Source organism: Somniosus microcephalus, chromosome 2, assembly GCF_052327205.1.
Source record: "Somniosus microcephalus isolate GS21.2 chromosome 2, FLI_Smic_1.0, whole genome shotgun sequence".
Classification (NCBI taxonomy): domain Eukaryota; kingdom Metazoa; phylum Chordata; class Chondrichthyes; order Squaliformes; family Somniosidae; genus Somniosus; species Somniosus microcephalus.
The window spans coordinates 173,661,004-173,680,788 of NC_140988.1; the positions used below are offsets into that span (position 1 = coordinate 173,661,004).

A 19,785-nucleotide genomic window follows, 5' to 3' on the forward strand; every position below is an offset into this window, starting at 1 on the left:
GGAATAGTGCCCTTAAGGGATAGTCAGGACAATACCACAAGTAACGCTAGAGATTGCAGAAATATTAACATAGAAAAATAGGAGCAGGAATAGGCTATTCAGCACTTTGAGCCTGCTCTGCCATTCAGTATGATCATGGCTAATCCTCTATCTCAATACCATATTCCTGCTCTCTCATAGAAACATAGAAGATAGGTGCAGGAGTAGGCCATTCGGCCCCTCGAGCCTGCTCCTCCATTCAATGCGATCATGGCTGATCATCCAAATTCAGTAGCTTGTTCCTGCTTTCTCCCCATATCCCTTGATCCGCTTAGCCTTAAGAAATATATCTAATTCCTTCTTGAATATATTTAATGAATTGGCCTCAACTGTCTTCTGTGGTAGAGAATTCCACAGGTTCACCACTCTCTGGGTGAAGAAATTCTTCCTCATCTCAGTCCTAAATGGCTTACCCCTTATCTTTAGACTGTGACCCCTGGTTCTGGACTCCCCTGCCATCGGGAACATCCTTCCTGCATCTAGTCCTGTTAGAATTTTATAAGTTTCAATGAGATCCCCTCTCATTCTTCTAAACTCTAGTGAATATAAGCCTAATCGACCCAATCTCTCTCCATACATCATTCCTGCCATCCCAGGTATAAGTCTGGTGAATCTTCGCTGCACTCCCTCCATGGCAAGAACATCCTTCCTCAGATAAGGCAACCAAAACTGCACACAATACTCAAGGTGTGGTCTCGCCAAGGCCCTGTACAACTACAGCAAGACATCCTTGCTCCTGTACTCGAATCCTCTCGCTATGAAGGCCAGCATACCATTTGCCTTCTTAACCGCCTGCTGCACCTGCATGCTTACCTTCAGCAACTGGTGCACAAGGACACCCAGGTCTCGTTGCACTTCCCCTTTTCCCAATCTATTGCCGTTCAGATAATAATCTGCCTTCCTGTTTTTGCCACCAAAGTGGATAACCTCGCATTTATCCACATTATGCTGCATCTGCCCAATCGCCCAACCTGTCCAAATCGTACTGGAGTTTCTCTGCATCCTCCTCACAGCACACACACCCACCCAGCTTTGTGTCGTCTGCAAACTTGGAGATATTACATCTAATTCCCTCGTCTAGATCATTAATATATATTGTGAATAACTGGGGTCCTAGCACCGATCCTTGCGGTACCCCACTAGTCACTGCCTGCCACTTGGAAAAAGACCAGTTTATTCCAACTCTTTGCTTCCTGTCTGCCAACCAGTTCTCTATCCAAGTCAGTACCTTACCCCCAATCCCATGTGCTTCAACTTTGCACGCTAGTCTCTTATGCAGAACCTTATCGAAAGCCTTCTGAAAGTCCAAAAACACCACATCCACTGGTTCTCCCTAATCTATTCTACCAGTTACATCCTCTCAAAATTCCAGTAGATTAGTCAAGCATGATTTACCTTTTTGTAAATCCATGTTGACTTTGTCCGATCCTGTCACTGTTTTCCAAGTGCTCTGCTATTACATCTTTTATAATGGACTCTAGCATTTTCCCCACTACCGATGTCAGGCTTACCGGTCTGTAATTCCCCGTTTTCTCTCTCCCACCTTTTTTAATTAGCTACCCTCCAATCCATGGGAACTGTTCGAGTCTCTAGAATTTTGGAAGATGACCAGCAATGCATCTACTATTTCTAGGGCCACTTCCTTAATGTAGGATGTAGATTATCAAGCCCTGGGGATTTATCGGCCTTCAATCCCGTCAATTTCCCTAACACTATTTCCCTACAAATACTGATTTCATTCAGTTCCTCCCTCTCATTAGACCCTATGTTCCCAGACATCTGTGGGAGTTTATTTGTGCCCTCCTTTTGTGAAGACAGAACCAAAGTATGTATTTATTTGGTCTGCCATGTCTTTGTTCCCCATGATAAATTCCCCTGATTCTGATTGCAGGGGACCTACGCTTGACTTTACCAGTCTTTTTCTCTTCACATATCTCCCCATACCCCTTGACACCTTTTTGTGTCTGGAAATCTATCTATCTCCTTAAATATATTCAGTGACTTGGCCTCCACAGCCTTCTGTGGCAGAGAATTCCACGGGTTCACCACCCTCTGAGTGAAGACATTTCTCCTCATCTCAGTCCTAAATGTCCTACCCCGTATCCTGAGACTGTGACCCCTCGTTCTAGACCCCCCAGCCAGGGGAAACATCCTCTCTGCATCCAGTCTATCTAGCCCTGTCAAATTTATACATTTCAATGAGATCCCCTCTCATTCTTCTAAACTCTAGTGAATACAGGCCTAGGCGACCCAATCTCTCCTCATACGACAGTCCTGCCATCTCCGGAATCGGTCTGGTGAACCTTCGCTGCACTTTCTCTATGGTAAGCATATCCTTTTTTAGGTAAGGAGACCAAAAGTGCACACAGTATTCCAGGTGTGGTCTCACCAAGGCCTTGTATAACTGTAGCAAGACATCCTTGCTCCTGTACTCAAATCCTCTTGCAATGAAGGCCAACATACCATTTGCCTTCCTAACTGCTTGCTGCACCTGCATGTTTGCTTTCAGTGACTTGTGCAAGGACACCCAGGTCCCTTTGTACATCAACATTTCCCAATCAATCACCATTTATATAATACTCTGCCTTTCTGTTTTTCCTATCAAAGTGGTAACTTCACATTTATCCACGTTATACTGCATCTGCCATTGTATTTGCGCACTCACTCAACTTGTCTAATTTGCCTTGAAGCCTCTTTGCATCCTCCTCAACTCTCAATCCCACCTCGTTTCGTGTCGTCAGCAAACTTGGGAATATTACATTTGGTACCCCACTAGTCACCACCTGCCACCCCAAAAAAGACCCATTTATTCCTACTTTCTGTTTCCTGTCTGTTAACCAATTTTCAATCCATGCCAGTATATTATAATCATTTTCCTTCAGTATTTACCAGGGAGATAGATCAGATGGACATGACATTGGATGATGAGGTTAGTAATGATGTAAGTGCATTTAAAATTTAAAAAAAAAAGTGGATATATTAAATAAAGTAATCAAACTCCGAGGATAAAAACCCCTGGTCCGGATGGATTGCATCCATGCATTTTAAAAGCATCTACGGAAGAGATGGCAGAGGCATTACTACGCATATTTAATAATTCGTTAGAAAAAGGCGTTGTGCCAGAGGACTGGCAGATAGCTAACGTAATACCGATGTTTAAGAAAGGCGGTATAACTTGTCCGGGGAATTATAGACCAGTCAGCTTAACCTCGGTGGTAGGAAAATATTGGAATCCCTACTAAAAGGAGAAAATAGAAGAACATCTAGAAACCAAAAATATAATCGTGAATAGCCAACATGGATTTCAAAAGGGAAAGTCTTGCTTGACCAACCTCATTGAATTTTTTGAAGAGGTAACAGAGCAGTCAATGGTAATGCAGTAGATGCAGTTTATCTGGATTTTCAAAGGCCTTCGATAAGGTACTCCATAATAGACTGATGAACAAGGTCAGAGAATGCGGAGTCAGGGCAAGCAGCAGAATGGATTGCTGGCTGGCTTCAGGACAGAAAGCTGAGAGTAGGAGTGGCAGAGCATCTTTCTAGTGGTGTTCCACAAGGATCAGTGCTGGGACTGCTGCTGTTCACAATTTACATTAACGATTTAGACTTGCATAAGAACATAAACAGGAGCAGAAGTAGGCCAATCGACCCCTCAAGCCTGCTCCGCCATTCAATAAGATCATGGCTAATCCAATCTTGTCCTCAACACCACTTTCCTGCTCTCTCCCCATACCCCTTGACTCCTTTGTAGTTTAAATGTCTGTCAATCTCCGCCTTGAATATATTCAGTGACTCCGCCTTCACAGCTCTCCGGAGTAGAGAATTCCAAAGATTCACGACCCTCTGAGAAGAAATGCCTTCTCATCTCCATCTTAAATGGGCGACCCCTTATTCTGAAACTATGCCCCCTAGTTCTAGATACCCCCACAAGGGGAAACATCCTCTTAGCATCCCCTCCGATTAGGAATCAAAAATTCAATTTCTAAATTTGCAGATGACACCAAATTGGGGGGGGGGATAGTCAATACTGAGGAGGACTGCAACAAGTTAAAGGAGGACATTAATAAACTTGCAGAATGGGCATGTAATTGGCAAATAAGGTTCAATGCATAACTGAGGTGTTACTTTTTGGTAGGAAGATTAGGGAGGTCACTTATCACTTGGAGGGTGTGAGTCTAGGTGGGGTAGAGGAACAAAGGGATCTAGGAGTACAAATACACAAATCACTAAAAGTTGCGACGCAGGTTACCAAGGCCATTTTTTTAAAAAAAAGGCAAACCAAACACTAGGGTTTATTTCTAGAGGGATAGAATTGAAAAGTAGGGAAGTTATGCTAAACCTGTGTCGAACCTTGGTTAGACCACGCTTGGAGTACTGCGTACAGTTCTGGTTGCCATATTATAAAAAGGATATAGAGGGTGCAGGGAAGATTTACAAGGATGATACCAGAAATGTGAGGGTATACATATCGGGAAAGGATGAATAGGCTGGATCTCTTTTTCTCTTGAAAAAAGAAGGCTGAGGGGTGACTTAATAGAGGTCTTTATAATTATGAAAAATGTTGATAGAGTGGATACTGAGAGAATGCTTCCACTTGTGGAGAAAAGCATAACTCGAGGTCATCAATATAAGATAGTCACCAAGAAATCCAGTAGGGAATTCAGAAGAAACATCTTTACCCAGAGAGTGGTGAGAATGTGGAACTCGCTACCACAGGGAGTGGTTGAAGTGAATCGTATAGATGCATTTAAGGGGAGGCTAGACAAGCAAATGAGGGAGAAGGGAATAGACGGTGATGCTGATCGATTTAGATGGGGAAAGACGGGAGGAGGCTCGTGTGGAGCATAAATACCGGCATGGACTGGTTGGGCCGAATGGCCTGTGTCTGTGCTGTATATCCTATGTAAACAGAGGACCATTTGGACAAAGGGCCTCTACACACTTCACCTAAAATTAAACAGTCGCTGAGGGTAATGAGTGTGCAATACAATGTTTACATTGTGTATGCAAGAGGGTAAATCTTCTGATTGCATTGCTGCTGGTGTGGAGCCTTACCTGCATATCGGGAAATCAGATGCATCATCCATAAAACTCTGCCCATCCATTAAAATTAAAATCGTTGGATGGAAAGTTGTGGGCTGGTTGTGTGCGATTTCCCATATGTGCTCTCGGGTTCAATGTCAGATTTTTGAATTTTGCATTCCTGTTGCCTAGTTTTTATGAAATTTAAATTATTCACTTTTTTTTTTATTTGGATGAGGTTTGAACATTTGGATATGGTCCTCTCCCTTTCCTGCTTCACTATACTTTCCATCAGTGGGCTAGTGTTTCCTTCCCCTCAGTGTGGGACACAGCCTTGAAAGGCGTTTGCAGCCATCACCTACACCGATGTGAGGCTATGCTGTTGGTAATCGCTATCACTGAGGGAATAGGGAAGTGCTTACTTGTCACCAGAAGTGTGTGTCTTTGTTTCAGAACTGTACAGAAATTGTGTTGAATCTAAAATAATTCTGGGATAAAATTATGTTGTATTGAGGAACAACCATAATATAGGATATACAGAAACAGGCTATTTGGCCCAGCCAGTCCATGCTGGCATTTATGCTCCACTCTAGCCTCCTCCTGTCTTTCCTCATCTAACTCTATCAGCAAACCCTCTATTCCCTTCTCCCTCATGCTTATCTAGCCTCCCCTTAAATCCATCTACTATTTGCTTCAACCACTCCGTGGTAGTTAGCGAGTTCCACATTCTCACCACTCTCTGGGTAAAGAAGTTTCTTCTGAATGACCCTATTGGATTTCTTGGTGGCTATCTTATATTGATGGCCTCTAGTTATGCTCTTCCCCACAAGTAGAAACAATCTATCTGTGTCTACTCTATCAAAACCTTTCATAATTTTAAAGGCCTTTATTAAGTCACCCCTCAGCTGCCTTCCCCCCCCCCCCCCAAGAGCAAAGACACCGAGCCTGTTCATCCTTTCCTGATGAATATAACCTCGTATTTCTGGTATCCTCCTTGTATATCTTTTTTGCACCCTCTCCAGTGCCTCTATATCCTTTTTATAATACGGTGACCAGAATAGTACAGAGTACTCTAAGTGTGGTCTAACCAGTGTTTGATACAAGTTTAGCATAACTTCTCTACTTTTCAATTCTATCCCTCTAGAAATAAACCCTAATGCTTGGTTTGATTTTTTTACGTCCCTATTAACCTGCGTCACTACTTTCAGTGATTTCTGTGTGAGATCCCTTTGCTCTTCTACCCATTTAGATTCTCATTTTTCTTACTGCAAATGTGAGGTATTACATTTTGGTATGTGGATAAATGCGAGGTTATCCACTTTGGTGGCAAAAACAGGAAGGCAGATTATTATCTGAACGGCAATAGATTGGGAGAAGGGGAAGTGCAACGAGACCTGGGTGTCCTTGTGCACCAGTCGCTGAAGGTAAGCATGCAGGTGCAGCAGGCGGTTAAGAAGGCAAATGGTATGTTGGCCTTCGTAGCGAGAGGATTTGAGTACAGGAGCAAGGATGTCTTGCTGCAGTTGTACAGGGCCTTGGTGAGACCACACCTTGAGTATTGTGTGCCGTTTTGGTCACCTTATCTGAGGAAGGATGTTCTTGCCATGGAGGGAGTGCAGTGAAGATTCACCAGACTGATACCTGGGATGGCAGGAATGACGTATGATGTGAGATTGGGTCGATTGGGCTTATATTTGCTGGAGTTTAGAAGAATGAGAGGGGATCTCATTGAAACTTATAAAATTCTAACAGGACTAGACAGACTAGAGGCAGGAAGGATGTTCCTGATGGTGGGGGGGTCCAGAACCAGGGGTCACAGTCTAAGGATAAGGGGTAAGCCATTTAGGACAGAGATGAGGAGGAATTTCTTCAACCAGAGAGTGGTGAACCTGTGGAATTCTCTACCACCAAAAGGCAGTTGAGGCCAATTCATTAAATATATTCAAGAAGGAGTTGGATATATTTCTTAAGGCTAAAGGGATCAAGGGATATGGGGAGAAAGCAGGGACAGTGTACTGAATTTGGATGATCAGCCATGATCTCATTAAATGGCGGAGCAGGCTCGAGGGGCCGAATGGCCTACTCCTGCTCCTATCTTCTATGTTTCTATTTATCTGTGTTGAAATTCATTTGCTAATTATATGCCCATTCTGCAAGTTTGTTGATATATTGTAATTTGTTAGTCCTCCTCAGTATTGACTATTTCCCCCACCGCCCCAAAAAGAAAATTTGGTGTCATCCACAAATTTAGAAATTGTTTTTGATTCCAATGTCTAAGTCATTAATTTAAATTGTGAACAATAGTGGTCCCAGCACTCATCCTTGTGGGGACCATCTTCACTTTCCACCTTCTGCCACTCTGAATAGCTACCCTTTACCCCTTCTCTCTGCTTTCTGTCTTGAAGCCAACTAGCTATCCATACTGCTACTTGTCCCCTGACTCCACATTTTCTGACCGTATTCATTCGTTTATTATGTGGTACTTTATTGAAGGCCTTTTGGAAATCTAGATAAATTACATCATCTGCATTACCCTTGTGTACTCTCTTCAAAGAATTCAATGCGGTATGGCAAGACTTTCCCTTTTTGAAATCACGTTGACTATTCATTATTATATTTTTGGCTTCTTGATCTATTTTTTCCTTTTTTAGTAGGGATTCCATTATTTTTCTACCACTGATAAGCTGACTGGTGTATAGTACCCTGAACATGTTCTATCTCCCTTCTTAAATATCGGTATTACGTTGGCTATTGTAGAATGATACAGAAGGAGGCGATTCGGCCCATTATGCCCTTTTGGTAGAGCTAACCAATTAATCCCACTCCCTTGCTCTTTCCCCATAACCCTGTAATTTTTTTTCCCTTCAAGTATTTATCCAATTCTCTTTTGAATGTTACTATTGAATCTGCTTCCACCATGCTATCAGGCAGTGCATTCCAGATCACAGCAACTTGCTGTGTAAAAGAATGTTTCTTCATGTTGCCTCTGGTTCTTTTGCCAATCGCCTCAAATCTGAGTCAACACCTCTAGCAAATCTCCTCTTATCCTTCTCTGCTCTAAGGAGAACAACCCCAGCTCCTCAAGTCTCTCCACATAACTGATGTTCCTCATCCCTTGGTGCAATTCTATTGAATCTCTTCTGCACCCTCTCCAAGGCCTTGACATCCTTCCAAAAGTGTGGTGACCAGAATTGAATATAGTACACCAGCTGAGACGTAACCAGTGTTTTATAAAGGTTTAGCATCACTTCCTTTTGTACTCTTTTTATTCCTCTATTAATAAAGCCATATATGCTTTTTTAACAGCCTTCTTAACTTGTCCTACCACCTTCAAATATTTGTGTACATACATCCCCAGTTCTCTCTGTTCCTGCACCCTTTAAAACTGAGCCATTTAGATTATATTGCCCCTCCTCATTCTTCTTAGCAAAATGTATCACTTCACATTTCTCTGCATTAAATTTTATCTGCCATGTATCTGCCCATTTCACCAGTCTGCATATGTCCTGCTGACGTCTGTTACTATCCACCTCATTGTCTTACTACATTTCCAAGTTTCATGTCGTCTGCAAACTTTGAAATTATGCTATGTATACCCAAGTACATCAAAAAGAACAGAGGTCCTAATACTGACCCCTGGGGAATACCACTGTATACTTTCGTCCAGTCTGAAAAACAACCATTCACCACTGCTTTTGTACCCATGCTGCCACTGTCCATTTAATTCTATTGCCTTTAATTTTGCTAACAGTCCTTTTAAGGCACAAAAACCCCCACAGGAAAATTGGTCCAACTGTGGCTAACGAGAAGTTAAAAATAGTATTCGATCAAAGGAAGAGGCTTATAATGTTGCCAAAAAGAGTAGTAAGCCTCAGCATTGGGAGGATTTTAGAATTTAGCAAAGGAGGACTAATAAATTGATAAAGGGAAAATAGAATGAGCGTAAACTAGCGAGAGACTTAAAAACAGGCTGTAAAAGCTTCTATAGATATGTAAAAAGGAAAAGATTAGCGAAAGTAAACGTGGGTCCCTTACAGGCTGAGACAGGAGAAATTATAATGGGGAATAAGGAAATGACAGAGAAATTAAACAAATACTTTGGCCGCGATTTTGCCAGCGCTCAAAGGGTGGGTTTGGAGGCGGGTCAGGTGGTAAAATTGCAAATTTGACGGCAGGTTCTGATCCTGTTGTCAACCCGTCTCCGTGCAACTTTGCCAAAGGTGGGCTCCCAGACTCCCGATCGGTCCCACCACCAAGCGGCGGGATAGGCTGTTAACTGCTTGTTAACTGCCTGGATAATGCCATTTTGACAACTGATTTAGATTTTGCCACTTTTTCTGTGTGTTCCACACCGTTCCCAAACCACATCAGCTAATTGTGCCGGGTTCACAAGTGGCTGCCTTCTTGACAGCTGCAGCTCCAGCATAAAAACGCAGCTCTCAAAGATCAGTTGCAGGTGGCAGAACTTTGTTTTTTCAGGTCTTGGAAAACTTTTTGCAGGTCTACTGATCTTGGAAGTGGTGAAGCTAAGATCCATCTCCATTGTGACCTTCTGGGAAAGCCCTCTCTCCACATTGACTGAGCGCTTCCTTAACTGAGATCCACCAGCAGCATGGGAACCATTTATTTCCTTTAATCCTGGTCCTCCGATTCAGAGGAAGAGCAGCCGCGGCAGCAGCAGAACCAGGAACAGCAGGAGCGCCAACCTCCTCCTTAACCACCTGATGCTGCATAGGGCAGAAAGCGTCAGTGCAAGGACGCACGTCTCCACAGGAGGTACCCCCAACACAGGGTTTACAGGCCGAGGATGACCTTCCTCAACATGTCTGAGCGGCAGTGCCAAAGGAGGCAGAGACTTTCGCGAGAGGTAGTTGCTGACACCTGCGCAATGCTGTACCAACACCTGGAGCCCAGAGGAGTGGGTGGACACCCCTTACCAGTGGCTGTCAAAGTCACCACCGCCCTCAATTTTTTTGCTTCAGGATCCTTGCAGGACTCATCAGCAGACATCAGCCACATTTCCCAGTCGGCCGCACACACTTGCATCACGCAGGTAACCGATGCCCTCTTTGCAAAGGTGCACAATTACACCCACTTCTCCATGGATCAAGCAAGTGTAACCGTGCATGCGGTTGGCTTTGCAAATATGGCAGGCTTGCCAAGGGTGCAGCGCGTCGTAGACTGCACACATATGGCCCTTTGGGCACTCCATCACAACCCAGCTGTTTTTGTCAACCGCAAGGGCTTCCACTCCCTTAATGTGCAGCTAGTGTGTAACCACAAGAAGGACATTTTGCATGTTTGCACGAAGTACCCTGGCAGGTGTCTTGACTCGTTCATCCTGCAGCAGTCTAGTGTGCCTCCGCTCTTCAATCCGCCAACCCAACTTTCCAGATGGTTACTTGGAGACGAGGGCTATCCCCTGAAGATGTGGCTGATGACGCTGTTGAGGCCATCGAACGAAGCTGAGGAGCGCTACATTGCTGGCCACATTTCAACCAGATCCATCATCGCGCAAACCATCGGCTTGCTGAAGATACGATTCAGATGCCTTGACAGACCAGATGGAGCCCCACAGTACTCGGCAGCCAGGGTCTCCAGAATCATCGTGGTCTGCTGTGCACTGCACAACATCGTGGCTTGCAGCTGCCTGAGGAACAAGTGGCTCAGCGCATAGCCTCCTCAGATGAGGAGGAAGACGACCTTGCGGCGGCGGATCAGTAAGCTGCAGCAGCACGCGAGCACATTGCTGCCCGTAATGCAAGGGATGCACTATTCTTCGCCAGATGTGCTTAGGTAGACAAATCAAACACATTGGGCTGGCACCTTCTTATCACACCATAGATAATGGACACATAGATAATGGACAAGAACCTGTGGGTTCCTATCACTCTGACCACCATCATTACAAATGCAAGTCGCCCTGAGCCCTCAATGTGCAACTTCCATTTCCCAGATCACATAGGCTAGAACTTCAACTGTTTGCCATCACTTCTGTTTAATCAATTCACAAAAGGATGACCATGGCAAAAATTAAAGACAACACAACAGAACACCCAAGTGACTACCCTTGTGACTAATTGTGCTTTATCTTCCTCTTATGTGTGCTTCTATGTGGTGCTTCCCTTGTGGCTTCAGCAGATGTGGAGGCACCTTGCTCACTTTCGTGCTGCTCCTGCTTCGACACCTTTGGCGGGCGTCCTCTGGGTTTGCGAGCCTGTGAGGGCTCGGCAACGGTCTGTTCCTCCTGTGCCTGTGCAGGGGCTGAGACGCCCATCTCAGTTGGATGAGGACTCTGGTGGGGCTCTGACCAAGGGCTGCTCAGTGGCATGGGAGTGTGAGCGCTTGGAGAGGAGCCCCCGTTTCCTTGTTGCCTGCCACCAACATCCTTCTCATGGGTCAGCCTCACTTCAGTGCTAGCAAGTAGCAAGCACCTTGCTGTACATCAGGGGGGCCATGAAGACCTGTATCTGCACTGGCAGTCCTACTCAAAAGGACTTCCATGAAGCTCTGGTTTCTCTGCTCAATAGCTGCCCATCGCTCCTCCAGAGATGTCTGTCTATTCTGAACATTCACCATGGTTTCCAGATTTTGGCGACTTATTTCCTCCATGGCCGTGGCCGTAGCCATCCTCTCTACCATAGCAATTCTTTCCAGCGAGGTAGCCAACCTTACCACGGAGGTGCGTTCATGCGCCATTGCCTCCACAAAGGCACTGCTCATGTTGGACATGGACTCCTCCATCCTCTCCACACTCGCAGTAACCCTGGAGACAAAACCTGCCAGAGACTCCTGCACTTGTTCCTGGAGTTCCAGCACTGCTCCCCTTCTGGATAGACCCGGAGGCACAGGGTCCACAGCTGTGAGCGCCCTGCGGCCTCCGACGAGGACTCTCCACTGCTGTCCCTGTCTCCACCATCTGCTGATGCTCACTTGTGAGCTGTGATACACCAGGTGACAACACTATCTTGCGAAGGTCCCACCGAGGTGTGTGTATCTGCGCTGGTGCTGGGTGCGCTTAATTCTGCTGACGCTGCGCCCTTGGAGGTTGCAGGTTCCTCTGAGGAGTCTTCTGGCTCAGGCTCTTCTTCCTGGACAGCGGGGCAGGAGGCTGCCGATGGTCCTGTGGGGGAGTAAAAGCATAAGTTAGACGTGATATTAACGTAGCATGCACATGGAATAGTGCAGATCGTCATATGGCATCTGATGCCCATAGATTGACTTATCAGTCACGCATGCAATGTAAATGAGAGAGATGCAAATCTATTCTGTCACCAGCTTGCTCTGCTGCGCCCGTCTGACTGTCCCCCACTTCCAGATCCTCATCGCCTCCAATTCTTTCCAGAGCTGCCTCCTCAGCATTGGTGAGATGGGCTATGGAAGGTGGCCCTCCTCCTGTCATTGCCCTCTCCCTCTTATTGTGGGCTCTCTTTTCCTGCAATGAGGGTCACTAGTGGAGTTTGTGTAGAGAATCCATAGCATAGATGCATAGAAGACAAAGATGGAGTGAGGTGCCAATACCAAGGGCCCTCCCTGTGCGTTTAGTTGTTGTCCGAGCATAACAGTGATAGCGAGTGTGAGGGCAGCATAGTCGAATAGTGAAGTAATTGTGTACATAGAGAGAGGGGGCTGGTTAAGTGTGCAAGGAATGTAAGGGTAAAATGGGTTGTGCAGGAGTAGGTTGACAATGCAGAGTGCTGGTGATGAGAGGAGATGGGGAGCAGATTGAGGCCAAGTGATATACTCCCTTTTCCTGAGCGGACCAGGTCATTGAACCTTTTTCTGCACTGCACCCAGGTTCAAATACACATGGATCTGGAGCTCGCCTCCCGAGCAATTTGCAGCCACACTGCTTTGGTTTGCTGTGGTGGCTGCTTCCTCCCAGAGGATGGGAACAGTACCTCTTTGCGACCTCTGACTCCCTCCACAAGAGCATGGAGGGGGGAGTCATCAAATCGGGGAGAGGCCTTGGCCCTGGAGGTAGTCAAGGCAGCAGATGTCAGAAGGAAATCCAACAGCAAATAATAAGAGAATGAACCAAAGCTGCATGGGGCCCCTTAAATGCAGCTGGCTAACAAACGTCAGCAAAGGGGAGTTACAGACCCAAAACACTAATTGGTCAGGGGAGCGCACACGCAGGAACTTAATTGACCAATTAGGGCAAAATTGCAAATTATTAACGGCTGAAAGTGGCGATGGGACCGGAACCTGCCGATTTACCTGACCCGCACCCAACCCGCCACCAATGGCAAAACCGCGGCCTGTGTCTGTCTTCTTGGAAGAAGACTCAAGAAAACCTCCCGGAAATAGTACAGAACCAAGGGTCTAGCGAGAATGAGGAACTGAAAGAAATTAGTATTAGTAAAAATTAAAAAAAATAGTACTGGAGAAATTAATGGAATTGAAAGCTGATTAAATCCTAGGGTTTTGAAAGAGGTGGCTATATAGATAGTGGATGCATTGGTTGTCATCTTCCAAAATTCCATAGATTCTAGAACGGTTCCCGTGGATTGAAAGGTAGTAAATGTAACCCCACTATTTAAGAAAGACGGGAGAGAGAAAACGGGGAACTACAGACCAGTTAGCCTGACATTAGTAGTAGGGAAAATGCTAGAATCTATTATTAAGAACATGGTAACAGGACACTTAGAAAATAATAGGATTGGGCAGAGTCAACACAGATTTATGAAAGGGAAATTGTGTTTGACGAATCTGTTCGAGTTTTTTGAGGTTGTAACTAGCACATGAGATAAAGGGGAACCAGTAGATGTTGTTTATTTGGATTTTCAGAAGGCATTTGATAAGGTGCCACACGAGGCTATTAAACAAAATTAGGGCTCATGGGATTGGGGGTAATATACGAGCATGGATTGAAGATTGGTTAACGGATAGAAAACTAGAACTAAACGGGTCATTTTCGGGTTGGCAGGCTGTAACTAGTGGGGTACCGCAAGGATCAGTGCTTGGGCCTCAGCTATTCACAATCTATATCAATGATTTGGATGAGGGGATCAAATGTAATATATCCAAGTTTGCTGCTGATATAAAGCTAGGTGGGAATGTAAGTTGTGAGGAGGATGGAAGGAGGCTTCAAGGGGATATAGACAGGATAAGTGAATGGGCAAGAACATGGTAAATGGAATATAATGTGGGGAAATGTGAAGTTATCCACTTTGGTAGGAAAAATAGAAAAGCAGAGTTTTTTTAAATGGTGAGAGATTGGGAAATGTTGGTGTTCAGAGGGACCTGGGTGTCCTTGTACACGAATCACAAAGTTAACATGCAGGTACAGCAAGCAATTAAGAAAACAAATGGTATGTTGGCCTTATTACAAGGGAATTTGAGTATAAGAGTAAAAATGTCTCATTGCAATTATATAGGGCCCTGGTGAGACCACACCTGGAGAATTGTGTAAAGTTTTGGTCTCCTTACCTAAGGAAGGATATACTTGCCATAGAGGGAGTGCAACAAAAGTTCACCAGACTTATTCATGGGGTGGGGGGAGGGGTTTGTCCTATGAGGAGAGATTGAGTAGACTAGGCCTATATTCTCTAGAGTTTAGAAGAATTAGAGGCAATCTCATTGAAACATGCAAAATTCTTACAGGGCTTGACCGGGTAGATGCAGGGAGGATGTTTCTCCTGGCTGGGGAGTCTAAAACCAGGGGTCACAGTCTCGGAATAAGAGGCTGGAGTCAATGAGAAATTTCTTCACTCAGTGGGTGGTGAATCTTTGGAATTCTCTACCCCGGAGGGCTGTGGAGGCTCAGTCATTGAGTATATTCAAGACAGAGATCGATAGATTTTTGGATATTAAGGGAATCGAGGGACATGAGGATAGTGCAGGAAAGTGGAGATGAGGTAGAAAATCAGCCATGATCTTTTTGAATGGCAGAGCAGGCTCGGGGCCAAATGGCCTACTCCTGCTCCTATTTCTTATGTTCCTGTGCTCTAAGTCTGTTGTGTGGTACTTTGTCGAACGCCTTTTTTTGAAAGCCCATATAAACATCATTAACCGCACTACCCTCATTCAACCCTCTGTTACTTCATCAAAGAACTCGAGCAAGTTAGTTAAACACGATTTGCCTTTAACACATCCGTGCTGACTTTCATTTATTAGCCCATACTTTTCTAAATGCCAATTAATTTTGTCCTGGATTGTTGTGTCTCAAATTTCCCCGATGTTAGGCTGACTGGCCTGTTACTGGGTTTATCACACTCCTTTTTTTAAACTGGGGTGTAACATTTGCAATCCTTCAGTCCCCTGATACCACCCTCCTATCCAAGGAGGATTGGAAGATTGTGGTCAGAGTCTCTGCAAATCCTTGCATTTATATAGTGCTTTTCATGACCTCAGGATGTCGCAAAGCGTTTTACAGCCCATGAAGTACTTTTGAAGTGCAGTCACTGTTGTACTGTAAGAAAGGAGGCAGCAAATTTGCGATCAACAAGTTCCCAGAAACAGCAATGAAATAAATGACCAAATAACATGTTTTTAGGTGTTGGTTGATTTAATAAATGTTGGCTAGTACAATGGGGTGAACTCCCTTGCAGTTCCAATAGTGTCATGGATCTTTTACGTCCCCCTGACAGGGCAGATGGGACCTCGGTTTAACATCTCGTCCAAAAGACAGCATCACCAACAGTGCAGTAGGAGTAACTTGAAGGCTGTAATGGCACCTTGGAGTTTAGAGCATCAGTTAGCTTTGTTAGTTTATGATGTGTTCTTAATGCCTTACTTTAATTAATGCACTGGAATCGCACCCATATATCTATTATTCACTACATTTTATGCACTAAATGATTTGTTCTCCCCAGATGATGTACACTTTTGTGATCTTTCCTCTGAGGATAGTTTCTTCCAGGGTCAAGGCGATTATCAGTTTGATATATACAGAAAAATGAAGGCGGAAAACCTGTAAGTGACCAGAGTATTTAAGGATTTTTTTTTATTGAGGGTACATGCATAAATTTTGAGACGTCTCTGTGCTTTTGTCACATGACCTATGGCACTTGCAAGCGAATACATTGAGGTATTTAAGGTTATCAGTGTGGTGGTGTACATTGTGGGAACTATGCACTCTTTGGAGATTGGGATAATTTGACCAGTCGCTAGGGTTTGGTGGACATAGGGGGATATCCACGGATACGTCAACCCTATGTGGGGTGCTGACAGGGCCATTAGTTTGTGGTCCCATTCTAACTTTCTTGAGAGAAAGTCTGGTTGTATGCAGGATGTGTTTACACAGGAACAGAAGATGGGTGATTTTTGTCAGGAATTAGTGTTAGTGTCAGTCTGGAATATTACCTTGGGCACCTACCTGGGTCATGACGCTACCAGAAGTCCTGTTTTGGTGATATATTTTCCAATCGATTAAACCCATGTGTGAACATGTTGTAGTCTTACTATAATCCTCTGATAGATGTTGTTAGCCCGGTGGTCGGCGCCGACCTTGAAGAAAGCTGCCCACAAAGATCTCGTGATCTCTGGCGAAAACTTTAGCTTTCCTTGACGTTAAATTGATTGTAGCACAATAAAAGGAGGTTCCCCAACAGAGAGCAGCAGTGATGTCATCAAGCTGCCTATCACATCAAAGAATTTTCAGACAGCAAACCAGGAAATAAAAGGCACTGATTCAATTCACTTTTTTAAAAATTTATCAAACTTTAATTACTTTTTTAAAATCTATTAATTTTCTATCATAATGAGAAATTTGACATTCCACAAAAATACTGTGGCTACAAGAGCAGGTCAGAGGCTGGATATTCTGCGGTGGTGTCTCACCTCCTGACTCCCCAAAGCCTTTCCACCATCTACAAGGCACAAGTCAAGAGTGTAATGGAGTGCAGCTCCAACAACACTCAAAAAGCTTGACATCATCCAGGACAAAGCAGGCTGCTTAATTGGCACTCCATCCACCATCTTAAACATTCATTCCCTCCACCACTGACGCACTGTGGCTGCAGTGTGTACCATCTACAAGATGCACTGCAACAACTTGCCAAGGCTTCTTCGACAGCACCTCCCAAACCCGTGACCTCTACCACCTAGAAGGACAAGATGTGCAGGTGCATGGGAACACCACCACCTGCAAGTTCCCCTCCAAGTTACACACCATCCTGACTTGGAAATATATCGCCGTTCCTTTGTCGCTGGGTCAAAATCCTGGAACTTCCTCCCTAACTGCACTGTGGCAGTACCTTCACCACAAGGACTGCAGCAGTTCAAGAAGGTGGCTTACCACCACCTTCAAGCATAACTAGGGATGGGCAATAAATGCTGGCCTTGCCAGCAACACCCAAATCCCAGAAACTAATTTTTTTAACTTTTTTTTCAGGGCCAGAACAGTTGTTCAGCCGTTACAATCCCAGTTACACCTATTCCAACAAGGCTTAACTTTTTATGGGGTGTTTAACAGAGATATTACAGCAGCAACGCTTAAGTTTTCGTCAGTTCAACTGATTTCTGGCTCTGGGGAATTCCACAGTGCAGCCTGTGGCGGAGCAGGGAGTGACTGACCGCAGCTTCAGGATTTCTGTGTTTAGCTGCGCATGCACTAAATCTTTAAAGTGACGGTCAGTTTCAGAGGGGTAATGATGACAAACGCTGACTGTTCACCATCATTATCACCACAAAATCTGGGCCAGTGTTTATTAAACCCCTGCTTAAGGATAGTGCGCAAAGGAATACAGTGCAAGCATATGAAATGTTCAAATGTGAACGTCACGATTGAAAAATCTATCCTTATTTTGTTTGCATAAATGAACATCAAATTAACGTTGCAATTGGTGATATTCTTGTGGTGTCTGCTTCAATCAACGTGCAGGATACTGATGTTACCTGTGGCAGACTAAATGGTTATGGGAGGGGAGGCTGTTACTCAGAGCATTAATATTGTCCAATTTTCACTGAGCTACTTTACAGCAAGGTTTCTCATAGTTGAATCACACACACAGTACAATTTAGGCTGGTTGTACATAGTGTCAGAATCACTCGTGACTGTTAAATTGGATTAACACCAACTATCTGCTGTGCTAGAACTGAATGATCAGTGTCATAAAATCATGACTTTGTGGCGGTACTACCGAGTGTCCCTTACTATGTGTATATATACATAATTCCCTTTAACTTACCTTTGTATGTACATAACTTACCTGTTTGGGCCGTTGCCCCTTTAAGAACGCGCATCATGTGACTCACCAGATGTGAGCCGGCCCAGCGCAGCCTTTCACTCCCGCGACGGTCGCCAGCACAACTCGGCCTCCCGCTCCTGCGGTGGCCGCCGGCCCGGTTCGGCCGCCCACTCTCGCGTCTTCGGCCGCAACGGCCAGCCACAGTTACACGCCGACGCAACGACGCAGGTCACGTGACCGCCCAAGCGCAGGCAAACGCGCTAATGTCACGACGCGGTCACGTGACCACCTAAGCACGGGAAAACACGACCGAGCGTGATGATGTCATCACGCTATCCAGAGGACTGCGGACTCGGTCCTCGTGGCGTCCCCACTGGGGAAAGACCTACTTCACAGTGCTCCTGCATCCAGCTGCCTTACCTGCTGTATTTCATCTGTTCTTGTAAATAAACAACTTCTAGATTGTTCTCCTGAAGTCGAACTCGGTTATTTAGTAGGCATTCGTCCAATACCTGCTGAGGTCAACCCGAATTCCTGCAACTTACATTTTATCATTCTAATAACCAAGAAATTGTTTCAAAAATTTCAGCTGAAATAACCCTTAGCTCGTTTATGCATTAACAAATCCACACTCAAACCAGACACTTTATAGAAAATGCAGCCTTTTTTTAACCATCCAAAACTATTGTGGAATAATTACAATAGACTTGCATACCACTCCTGATATCCCAAGTTGTCTGTTTTGTAGGAATCTGGGTCCTGAAAATCCTCAATGACTGACTGCTTTTTAAAAATATGTATTTCTCTCTTTGTCCTTCTTTAAATGAAACTGATGAATATTTTTTCTTTTGTTTGTTTATTAGTAACAACTGGGCAGAGTACAATCCACACACAAACGTGTTATGGTTGCATTACCTGGCTGACAAAATGTTAAACATGCAGTACAAGAAAAGAACCACCAAAGCGCTCAAGATAATTAAAGAAAAATTTGAGGAGTTCATGCATGAATCTCTAGAGTATCGATGTGCTGTAGATTTACTATCGTCTAGTCGACTGTTTCAATAAAACAGCTGAAATATTTTACTTTTACCTGCAGAAATGTAAATAAACTTGCATAACCTTAAAGTATTTTTTAAATATTGTGAAATATCATGTACGGTATTGCCTAAATAAAATTCCAGTGTAAAATGACTGCTTGTCATGTTGACAGATTAAATGTGATCTTTAAATCCTTGTATTGCCAAAGTGAAATTTCATTCTAAACCTATTGCTCGTCATTCAATGACGGACTAAGTATGACCTTTCAAACACTGAGTTTGTAATCGATTTTAAAATTTTTGCTTTCCTGTGGCCACGTAAAGAAGCGAGTACTATTAATAGCACTGAAAACAATCAGTGCCAACAGAGCACAAGGCAAAACAAAATTGCTTCGAGCAGTATCTTTTGTGTGTTAGCTTGACCTAGTTGGTCCCTTCTTCCTCTTGAGTCAGAAGATTGTGGGTTCGACCTCTATACCAGAGGTTTGCGCTCATAATCTAAGTTGACACTCCAGTGTAGTACTGCGGAAGAACTGTATTATTGTGTCTGGTAA

At 44.4% G+C, this 19,785-nt stretch overlaps 1 protein-coding gene across 2 annotated transcripts in view; it reads left to right on the top strand.

Moving 5' to 3' along the window:
• The window catches only part of haspin (histone H3 associated protein kinase), a 71,841-nt gene extending 52,373 nt beyond the window's left edge, over positions 1 to 19,468 (top strand). Inside the window, exons 13-14 of one of the 2 annotated variants that reach the window (XM_085966880.1) lie at positions 15,879 to 15,978; positions 19,058 to 19,468. In XM_085966880.1, coding sequence (XP_085823006.1) covers positions 15,879 to 15,978; positions 19,058 to 19,259 — 302 coding nt within the window. In that variant the 3' untranslated portion in view covers positions 19,260 to 19,468. Of the gene's footprint in view, positions 1 to 2,269; positions 2,364 to 15,878; positions 15,979 to 19,057 lie in introns of those variants that run through there. The other variant, XM_085966889.1, reaches the window with a different exon arrangement.
• Positions 19,469 to 19,785: the final 317 nt, after the last annotated feature.